This window comes from Tupaia chinensis, unplaced genomic scaffold (assembly GCF_000334495.1).
Source record: "Tupaia chinensis unplaced genomic scaffold, TupChi_1.0 Scaffold000292_1, whole genome shotgun sequence".
In the NCBI taxonomy this organism is placed as follows: Eukaryota; Metazoa; Chordata; class Mammalia; order Scandentia; family Tupaiidae; genus Tupaia; species Tupaia belangeri.
The window spans coordinates 3,615,875-3,626,156 of record NW_006159777.1 but is presented as its reverse complement, the minus strand read 5'-3'; the positions used below and the strand labels follow the sequence as shown (position 1 = coordinate 3,626,156).

The 10,282-nt window shown below is 56.8% G+C and overlaps 1 protein-coding gene across 1 annotated transcript in view; it reads right to left on the bottom strand.

Annotated features, from left to right (window-relative positions):
- Positions 1-1,214: 1,214 nt before the first annotated feature.
- The window catches only part of KCNJ1 (potassium inwardly rectifying channel subfamily J member 1), a 33,340-nt gene continuing 24,272 nt past the window's right edge, over positions 1,215-10,282 (bottom strand). Inside the window, 2 exon segments of the mRNA XM_014588658.1 lie at positions 1,215-2,915; positions 2,918-3,340. Coding sequence (XP_014444144.1) covers positions 2,193-2,915; positions 2,918-3,334 — 1,140 coding nt within the window. The 5' untranslated portion in view covers positions 3,335-3,340 and the 3' untranslated portion in view covers positions 1,215-2,192.

The window sequence follows — 10,282 nt, the reverse complement described above, 5'->3', positions numbered from 1 at the left end:
ACGGGCCTGTGTGATGTTTATCCCCTGGGGGGTGATTTCTCTCTCTCTCTCTCTCTCTCTCTCTCTCCCTCCAGCAAGCGCACATGAGTATAGCAAAACAAAACAGCAAAGACAAAACAACAACGCAGCAGGAGCAGACGCTCCAACCCCTACTCCCATAGCTACAGGGCTAACTGAGCACCTGGAGGGTGCTGGCGCCCAGGAGCTCTGCGCACAGCAGTGAAGGACGGGGTGCATCTTCTCTGGGGCATCAGAAACGCTGCACTGCCTCCCGCGGGCGCCATGAGTGCGTGTGACACCGGCATGCCCACCGCCATGGCAGTCCTCTCACAGCTGACCCTCGGCCCTCCGGAGACAGTCCCTGCCCTCCTGGGGCCTGCGCTCACCCAGAGGCAGCACGGTGCAGCCGTCTCCTGTGGATCCCTTTGCTCCTGGGCTGCTGTGCCTGTCTCTCTCTCCAAAGGCCCAGGGCACCCGTGCCACTTTTGAGTCCTCCCCGCCCCTCGGGATGATTATAAATTGTCTGACCCGGCCCTTTCTCGGGGCTTTGTTGGGTCTCAGTCTGTTAATGGTGGCTGGAGGGTCACTGGGAAATTGCACCCACATGGGGCTCCAGGTGTAGACTGCCTGATCTCCAGAAAGGACACCTGGAAGGAGAGCCGCTCCTTCAACAACACGGAAGCCAAGACGGATCCACGTCGGTCCATAGTGGGCCGCTGTGCCGTCATCTCCACGACCCCTGAACACACGGCCAACCCGGGCAGGCCAGGAGCGCCGAGGACCATGACCTGAGTGTGACATTTCTTCCACTCTGCGAAGGGTTGGCAGGCCCTGGAGAGCCAGCTCCCTCAGGCTGAGACGCCCTGCCTCTCCTGCTTTGCCAGCAAGTTAATGGTGCTGTCAGTCCTCAGGGCACAGCGCACTCACAGCCGTGTCCAAGGTCGGGCCTCTGACAGCAGCCCTCGGCCCATTGGACGCCCCCCGCCCATCTGTCTGCACAACTCAACCCCAGCCTGGCCAGCAGGGCCACCGGTCCTGACCGTGCGTGAGCCAGGTGCACCCAGAGCGCCCCTGGGTCCCGTGTCTGCAGCCTGGCCCTTTCCTCCTGGGAAGCCACACCCCCAGCCCGCCCGCCGCCCCTTCCAGGAGACAGCATCCCCTCGGGGATCTACCAGCTAGCATCACATTCGGCACAAGGACTGACACAGCACAGCGGCAAAGATCTAATATATTAATCAGCACAGCAAACGCACTGGATTCCCAAGCAGCTCTGAGTACCAGCCTTCCCGGGACACGGCCTAAACAATGCAGCTAGGGGCTGACCAGGATGTCCGGTAAGACCTCCCCCAAAGGTCGGTCCCTTTCAGGAAGACGAGGCATTGGCTCTCAAGAAAGGCAGACCTCTCCCCGTCCTGCCCATGGGGCCACGCCCCTGCCTCTTCCCACGTCTGCCCTGGAGCGTGCCTCTCAGCACAAGCCCTGGCCAGAGGGCCCGAGGTGCCTTTTCTTCGTAGAGTCAGGTGTGTTCCCTTCCGGCTCACTTGCACCTTCAGAGTCCACGTCGCCATCTTGGAAGAACAGAAAAAGACTTTCACCGGATCTGCGGCTCCTTAACCCTCCGACAGAGATTCAGAAAGCACTTTCAGCTCGGGCATCTGGCAGGCGGTGTCCTGCTAGACCGCAGTGTGGATTTAGCCTTTCTTTACCGTCCGTGATCAGCTAGCTAGCTCCCCCTCCTCAGGAGACAATTCTCCAATGCCGAGAGTCAGTGTTAAAGCAGAAGTGGTGTCTGTCTTACCAGCAGAGTCAAAATGAGAATAGACTTGTCCCCGATCCTATCTAAAGCAGGGAAGGTCTCCAAAGAGACGTAAAGACTACCTAGCACGGCCTGTCTCCGACACTGACCGTCTGATCTGCCTCCTCGTCTCTCCTGGTCCCCGGTAACAGGCTCAGGAGTCTGAGTGAGCGCTGGGGCCCTCGTTGCAGTTCTACATATCGCGTCGCTGCTCCGACAGAGGGGCCGCGAGACCTGCCAACCTCGGAGGATCCTATCACAGGTGCAGGGATCATCGTGCCAGTCCTCACCGAAGCCTCTCGTCTGACTTTCATGCCCCCAAATCGTTGATCGCTTCATATCAACTCTAACCACTAGGCACCTCAGGACTCCCTGTACTGGAGTTGAAAAGCCACCATCACATTTTGGTGTCGTCTGTCTCGTTGACTTCCGACACCGTAAAGCTGGGGTTGTCATAGGCGCCCCTCTTCATCCTGGCTCTGGCGTCTTTCTCGTTATAAAGGCACATGGCACAGTGCGGGGTCTCCACTTCCACGGTCTTGCTGAAGTTGTGGAAATCCACCCGGTACTTCCCTTCCTTGGTCTTGGATACTATGGGAGCAAAACGGTAGCCCCAGAGCACCTCCTCCGGGATGTACGACGTCCGGACCTGGCAGGTAGCACTGGTCGACTCCACTGTGCCGTCCAGGAACACCACGAGCTCGAAGTCCTGCTGAGGAAGGGTCTCTGCCGCCATGTGGAAGAAGGGGCTGCTGTGGTCGATGACGTGGTAAACTGTCAGTGGGGAGATGAAGAACAGGTTCGCATTCCCGGCATCGACGACAAAGTTGACATTGATCTGGTCTAAAATGACGGTCTCCCCCTCGGGGGTGACGGTGGTGCGCAGGAGTTTCCCGTAGATGTGGCTGCTGATCAGGAGGCTCTTCCGCAGGTTGGCCACTCGGATCAGGAGGCAGAGCTTCCCACCGCGCTTGCTGATCACCGCGTTCTTGCTGAACGTGACGGTCTTGGCACGCTTTTTGGGCCTGGAGATCTTGGCCAAGATGGCGCCACACATGAACGAGTTGATGATCACGCCCAGGATGGACAGGCAGATCAGCAGGGAGAGGGCGGGGGCGCAAGGAAGATGGCGGTGGCGCATTGCTCAGTCACACATCTGAATCCGTACCCGATGGTCACCTGGGTTTCCAGAGAGAACAGGAAGGCGGAGGTCAAGCCGTTGATGTTGTCCACGCAGGGGCTGTGATTGGAAGACGGGCGGAACTCTGGGAGGTCTTTGTGGATGTAGGCCACCGCGTACCACAGCAGCCCGAAGAAGAACCAGCTCCCCAGGAAGGCCGTGATGAAGATGGTCATCTTATATCTCCATTTGAGGTCGAGCACGGTCGTCCAGATGTCCACGAAGAAGATGAACCTGGACTGCGCCTCCACGTTGCCGAACTCGATGTTGCACCTCCCATCTTTGGACACCAGCCTAGCTCTCTGCCGAGAATGCCCAAAAATGCGAGTGACAAACCATTTCCGAAGCTGCTTGAACATCCTGACCTGCAAACACATCAAAGGAAAGTGACAGTGATGTTTACAGTGAGCGAGGTGACTCCCGTGAAGACCTAACTGCGTGTGACAAGGCCATTCCCAACCATCTGGGTCACGGACCATCGGGGCAAGCCGACCAACTCATTCTGGAGATCAAAGGCTATTTCCCATAGAATCTGCCCCCTGGAAAGCCTTTTCACATACATGTGAGAAGCAGACCGTTAGAGAGAGGAGTGGAAGGGAACTGAAATACCCGCCTTCCGGCGTTTCCTGATCGCTGTCAGCCACGATGTCGGTGATAACTTATGACGACCTGTGCTTTTACTTTTTAGATATTCTTGAAATCACCTACCTTTTCCTCTTCAGTAAGTGGAACCTTGTGTTCAGCAATTGGGTGAAATCACAAGCTCAGAGTGCTCTGTGCTTTGGGATGTATAAACATAAATAACTGAAAAGAAGAAACCCTCAATTACAGCTTCCTGAAGTCGTCTCGTGCACACGCATGTCAAAACAGATCCTGGGAACCAGCAGTTAGCGTAATGGCTATGTCGCTGGACTCCCATGTAGTCGACCACGATTCGCGTCCCGGACCCGGTAGCTTAAAACCCACGCTGGGCACGTGTGCGTGCGTGCCCAAGATCCCAAGAGGAGAATGGAGGAGAAGGGATTGTGGCGTGGCCATCCCCTCTGGGGGGTGATTTCTCGCTTTCTGTCTCTCTGTCTGTCTGGCGAGCACACGCGCCCTATAGCGAAAACCTCTCAAAAAAATAAATAAATAAATAAAACAGATCCTGATCCAGTTCAGACTCTCACCCACCCAAAGAGACTGCGAACCAGTCCACATAAGAGACTTATCCGAAGTCATGTAACCATGGCAGGGCGACCACTGAGCCCAAGGCTCCCTGTCCCAGGCTGGGGCACTTCTCCCACACTCTTCAGTTCTTGGGTATTGGGTACTGAATTCTAAAGCCAGACTTCCCAGCGCCATTTTAAGACAAGTGTGGATTAAAAATTATTTTTCATCTTTCTTCCTTCCTTTCTTTTTTTTTTTAATGTTCAACACTCTTTAGGGCAGAGTTCAGCTCCCTCCAGATGATCTCAGGCCTCGGGGGGCCACAAGCCACTCTCCCCACAGTGTGCCCCAATTCCCCAAAGCAACGGTGTGAGGTCTCCATCCATTTCTCAGAGTGCTTTTCTTCCTCCGAGCAGACGCCCTGGAGAGCGGGAGAACAGCCTCCTTCAACCCCAGGCCCGCTGCTGGCACAGATGCAGGGCACCCTGTCAGTCAGTCAACAGAAGTGGACTAAGCCAATGAGTGAACTGAGCTCTAAAATACACCTGCTCAGCGGTCTCCTACTGACGGCTTTATTGTGTCTTCCACTTAGAAGCCCAACAGCGCAGGGACTCCCCCTTCAACAGCCAGTGCCGGTGAAGCCTGCGACCACCAACACTAGGCCGCCTCCTCCCCATGCCAGAGAAGACCAAGGCGTGCCCACCACAGCTAACATGCCTTTGTGGTAGTTTTCATTACATGCAAATATGTTTTTAAAATAGATTTCAAAATCCCCTTTCAAAAACATGTTTATTCATGAAAAGTAGGAAGCGAAACCAACTTAGCAACACATTTGAAGTAAAAGTGGTGTTCCAGGAGGTCTCGTTCGTGGCCTTAACAACATGTGGGCTGAGAACACAAGAAGGCAACACCGAGTGGAAGTGGTGAAGGGAAACCAGACTGTGTGATCGTGACAGGGACGGTTCTGAGGACACAGGGGAGAGCCAGGGGAGAGCCACAGGAGCACGGACAGCCTTGCGCACCCGTGGGCGCCTGCTCACCCCGCCCGGCCCTCGTGGGACACAGGCCTCCAAGAGGATGGGGGTGGCCCCAGGTCAAGCGCATGACAGGGAGACGTCCCCTCTTGCCCTGTCACTCCCCTCTGTTTGCACATGTCCTTTGGCCTGGTCTGCACCACGGGCACCAACTCCCTCTCCCAGGTGCACATCAGGAAGGGACCTCGCCTTAAACAATAAATCCTAAAGCCAACGATACCACCTGAATCCACGTCCTCCTTGTCCTATGTTATAACCCCAGGGCTGGCTCCTCCTTAACAGCCTCGGGGTTTTTGCCCACCTCTCCTCCTCCTCCAGCTTCTTGGACTCACTTCCCTTTTGAAGATGGAGAAGGCACAGGGAGGAATGTGCCCTGCCTTATCTTCGGGGTAAACCTGGGCCTCCGCGACTGCCTGGCCTTCCAAAGAGTGGGACACAGCAGGGCCGGCCGTCGTTCCTTCCCCAGCGTCCACACTCACATCCTCGGCACGCCCGGACCCGAGGCAGCCATGGCTGGCGGTGGCGAGGGTCAGTGCTGTGGCCGTTCCCCGTGGTACCTTCTTTAGACCAGCCACTCCACCTGGCACCCGGCCAGCGGGCGGGCTAACGTGCACTGGTTCCAAACACTCATTCGATAAAGGATCTGTGGATCTGTGTGGTTTAAACCAAGCCAATTGGCTGTGCTCAGACTAAGCCCGAACTGGCGTGACTTTTTTTTCCAAACCTCACATGGCTTGAATACCGTCATGCCAAGACATGACAAAGCAGCAGCTTGGGCCCCTGAGCAGCCACCGTGGACCCGGCCCCAGGGCTGCCCTCCTAGCCCTGGCCCTCGCCTCGCTCCACTTCTCATGCCGTTTCCCCTGAGTCGTGCCCAGCAACGACTGTTGGCCAAAAGCAGTTAGTTATCACCAGTCTCCCAGCCCGCTCTCTGAAACACCCCAGATACTGCGTTTACCTGTTCAGGGGAGCAGGTGAGTTCGCGGATAAGACATAAGTCTGCATTTGCAGGGCGGAAGTAAGGTCACCCCAGGGAGAAACAAGATAGCGGGGTAATCTCGCTGCCCAATCGTCTCCACTAAGGAAGAAAGCCATGTTGAAGAGGAGCCTCTATTGTTGGGCTTATTCTGGAAACTGGCGTTTCCCGAGGGGGCTTTCTACATGCAGCAGGGTTAGGCAAAGCTGGTGATTTATTTGTTCAAAGAGTGAGAAGAATGAGACTCAGAATGCACGAACACGGGGTACAGTCACCCCTAGCCACGCCCATCGTTCACATGGAAGGTCTCTGCTGGGACAGTGGCATGCCGGCTAACCACAGACAGAGCTGATGTGTGTTTTACGGACTATGGGGCAATTAGAGATTGTTCGTGTTTGGCTTATGTAATGTGCTCGGTTTGTAGGCTCCTTTCTATTGAAATCAGTAAATCTTAATAGCAAGCAATCGTTGCACATTAGCTAATGTTTACCAAGGCATGCCGAGTGGCCTGGAAAGCCAGCGTTGACATGACCGCCCCTTTCCTCTCTGTGTTCCAACATCTTGTTCAGTAAATAGCCCATTGTCAGAACATAAGCTCTCTGCAGACTTCCCCAGCTTTGCTTGTCTGCTTGCTCTGTGGGACTTCGAAGACAAACAGAGCCCTTCCTGTTCTCAGGGAGCTCACGGTCTAATGCGGAGGGAGCGACGTAAGTCGTCAATCACCATCCCCTGCGGTTCGGACCATGCCAACAGGACTGGCTTTTCTACAAGATCCCCAGTAGCTGGAGATCCGCCCACTGCAAACACTCGAGTGGGCAGGAAGCGCATTGAGTGCACGTGTACACTCATCCGCGTACCTGTCACTATCCAGCCACGGTGGCTAACACCACCCTGCGGCGGCCCTCGCACTAGATCTCAGGGAAGCAAGCATGGACCAGATGGTCACAGTCCTCGTCCCAGCGCCGCTCGCAGTCGGGCAGCGGGCGGGGAGCACAACTGAGCCAATCAACAAAGGCAGAGTGAGGTGTGTGACATGGAGCGCCCGGGGAGCACTTCCACGAAACTCGGGAACGTGTTCGTAAAACTCAGGGGAGCACGTCCCTTGTCTCTGTTTATTTCTTCCGTGAGTGAACGAGACAGCCAAAGAGAGACAAAGACAGCACCCCCGATGGGGCCCTGACACCGCGGTTCACACCTGGTTTTACCAGTCCTGGATCAGGACACGTGCCCGGAGTCCTCCCGTGGGTGGCCTCGCAGAGCATCGTGTTTTACTCTCTGTCACCTCTGGGCCCACGGGAGCTCCTATTCTGGACGGCAGAAAGTGGCATGGGGGCTAAAGCCGAAGATGAGCCAGAGACACAGTAGGCACGCCGTAAGCGTCTGCTGAATGGCGGCCCGTGGATCACTCCGCGCTCAGGAAAGCTGCGAGCTTGCTGTCCGTGTACCACTCGGCGCCAGCGCTCTCCCCTAACAGCTCTCTCAGAAGACAGGAATCTGTGAGTCGCACTCACCACAGGGCTCTGCAGCTGCGGGTGGGACCCAGGCAGCAGCGACAGGACAGAGGGGGAGCTGAAAGGAGGGCCAGGGAGGCCCAGGGCAGGGAGGCCAGGGTGTCCAAGCCACTCAACTAGGTGTAGCAGGGACGGGTCTGAGGAAGCCCCTGCCCCTTGTGCTTCTGAGATGACTCATCGTAATTCGAAACCCGTCCGAAGTCCCTTCCATTTAATAACCCTTCAAATCCAAGGTAAACATGTGATCCCGAGTCCCGTCCTCCATATGCTTCACTGCAGACGACGCCCGCTTCGCCCCACAGTGTGTGCTGTTGTGGGCGGGTACCCACAGTCGTGCTTTGCTGGCCTGCGAAGAACCTCACATGGGGCTGTGCTTCTGCAAACACACACCTGAGAACAATCCACTATGAACTTGCAGTTCTCTGTAACTTTTTTTATCTCATCCATGAAAGAGAAAGGGAGACAGAGAGAGACAGGCTTCACCTAGAGGGTCCTCATTCCTCAGTCCACCCCATCTCAGCTGGGCTGGATCGCAGATCTGAGCAGGCAATCCTGGCATGCTCAGAGAGGTCCCAGGGCATGAACCCAGTACCTTCCCACGTGGGACAGGGTGTGTTACCATTGTGCCACCATCTGGCCTCCAGGATTTCTCACAGCACTTCCCACACTGGCCCTCCCCTCCCGCTGCGCTCAGCAGCTGCTGTGAGAGAGGGACAAGCGGGTTACCTCAGGGTCTCTGTCTAGAACTATGCTGACCATTTGTTCTCTATGGAGATAAAACAAGAAAACAAGCAGACGAGACAATTACGCAATCTGCCTTTGGGCTAAACCTGCCTCGGTGCACATGCGATCCCAGTGAACTGCAGGGCAGCTCTGAAGGCCAAGGGCCCGTGGCAGAGGGGACAGGTAGGAGTGTGTGGCCTGAGAACGGAAGGCCACACTCTGCCTCGTCCCGTCACAGCGATGGTGAGGAAGAAGCTCAAGTTTCTCTGAAGACGCACGGCTCTGTTCTAGCCACCAGCTGGCTGCATCAGCGGACGTTGTTGGCTAACCTTCCGTGCGATGTGTTAATGAGATTACAGGTGCAGTCTGGTTACTCCGTCAATAAAACTGAGAGCGCTGAAAGACTGCAGCAGGTGCTCAGCCTGGAAGCGAGCTAGCAGCCGGCCCTCACCCCAGCTCGTGTTCACAAACGCGTCGCTAACCACCGCACACAGGCACTGCCCTGGGAAGACGGGACGTTACCAGCGGGCGCGGCTGCGTGTCAAGCACACCTTGGCTAAGGAGCTAAAAAGCCTGCTGTGGCTGAGAACTTCCTGTTTTCGATGCAAATCACCCGCGCTTTGGGGGGACAGCTGCCCACGGACTTTACAAAGTCATAGCCCAGCATCAAGTCGTCGTCTCCTGTCCACCGTCTTCTCCAAAAGCTATGGCAGACGGAGACGTGACCTCAGTCTCAGGTGGTCAGGCAGCCTGCTCGGGGTCAGCGTGGGCTCTTCAGCTAGATCTTAGCAAGGCTGGGGTAGGGGCATCTTTGCTGGCCTTGGGGGGCATATATAATAGAGGGTATCTGAGCCCCTGGACTCTTCCAGACCAGGCGAGGAGCACACCTCCCTGTACCCCAGGCCCTCTCTGCTGCGAGTCCAGCTTCCCAGGTGCCTCACTCGGTCCCGAGAAGAGAGTGTAGATACAGAAGCGAGAGTCCCCTGGTGGGAGTGGCTTTTCCTGAAGAGCTGGTACCCGTGCACAGAGCCAGAGAAGGCAGGGGCCGGGGCCACCGGTGTCCCAGACAGGTAACACCCAGAGACAGCCTGGCTGGAAGGAAGGGGCTCCAACTCACTAAGCACAGACCTGGATTTGAACACCAGTTCTGTCACTCATGGCGAGGAGATCTGAGCCACCCTCCAGCCTTTCTGAGCCTCAGAGTCCTCATCTGTGAAATGGCTCTGACGTGGGGTTGCGAAAGCCTACGCGAGTTCCTGTAGCCCAGCAGTTGAACGTGAGAGGTCCGGTGGTGCTCACTGGCCACAGTCTGACTGGCGTAGCCGTCTCCCCAGGCGTCACTGACCCAGGCCCCCAAGGGCCACTGTGCAGCGTCCAGTGGGCTGTTGTGGAGCTTACTGCCAATGTGGTGCCTAAGTCGGGGTGACGAGGCTCCACACATGCCGTGTCCGGGAAGTAGCGGCTTCCAGGCCGCCCCCCACGGTAGACAGAAGACCTGGGCAGTGCAAGCAGGCTGTCCTAAAGGACGGTCTACCCTCGGGAAGGTGCCCCGGCTTGGAAGGGGGACGGGCCGAGGGAGAACGCAGTCCTTGGCAGGGCTGAGCAGCAGCATGGCCTCCCGGGCGTCAGGCTGGTCCTCGCTCTCCAGACGCTGTTAGCTAAGCTTGAGCCTGTGACACCGACCACGCACCTGAGTCCACGGCGGAGACAAGGTGGCGCGGCCCTGGCAGCCAGCCTGCACGGCATGGTCCTGCTGCTCACAGGACACGGAGCTGATGAGGCTGCTCTGCGTGACAGGTCAGGATAGAAAGAAGGGCGCCCTGTGAGCGTGCCCAAACTCACACTCACGAGCAACATCCACACTCAGGGCAGCCCGTGCCCCGACCCCCCGCGAGAGACGCTGACAGTTCACCA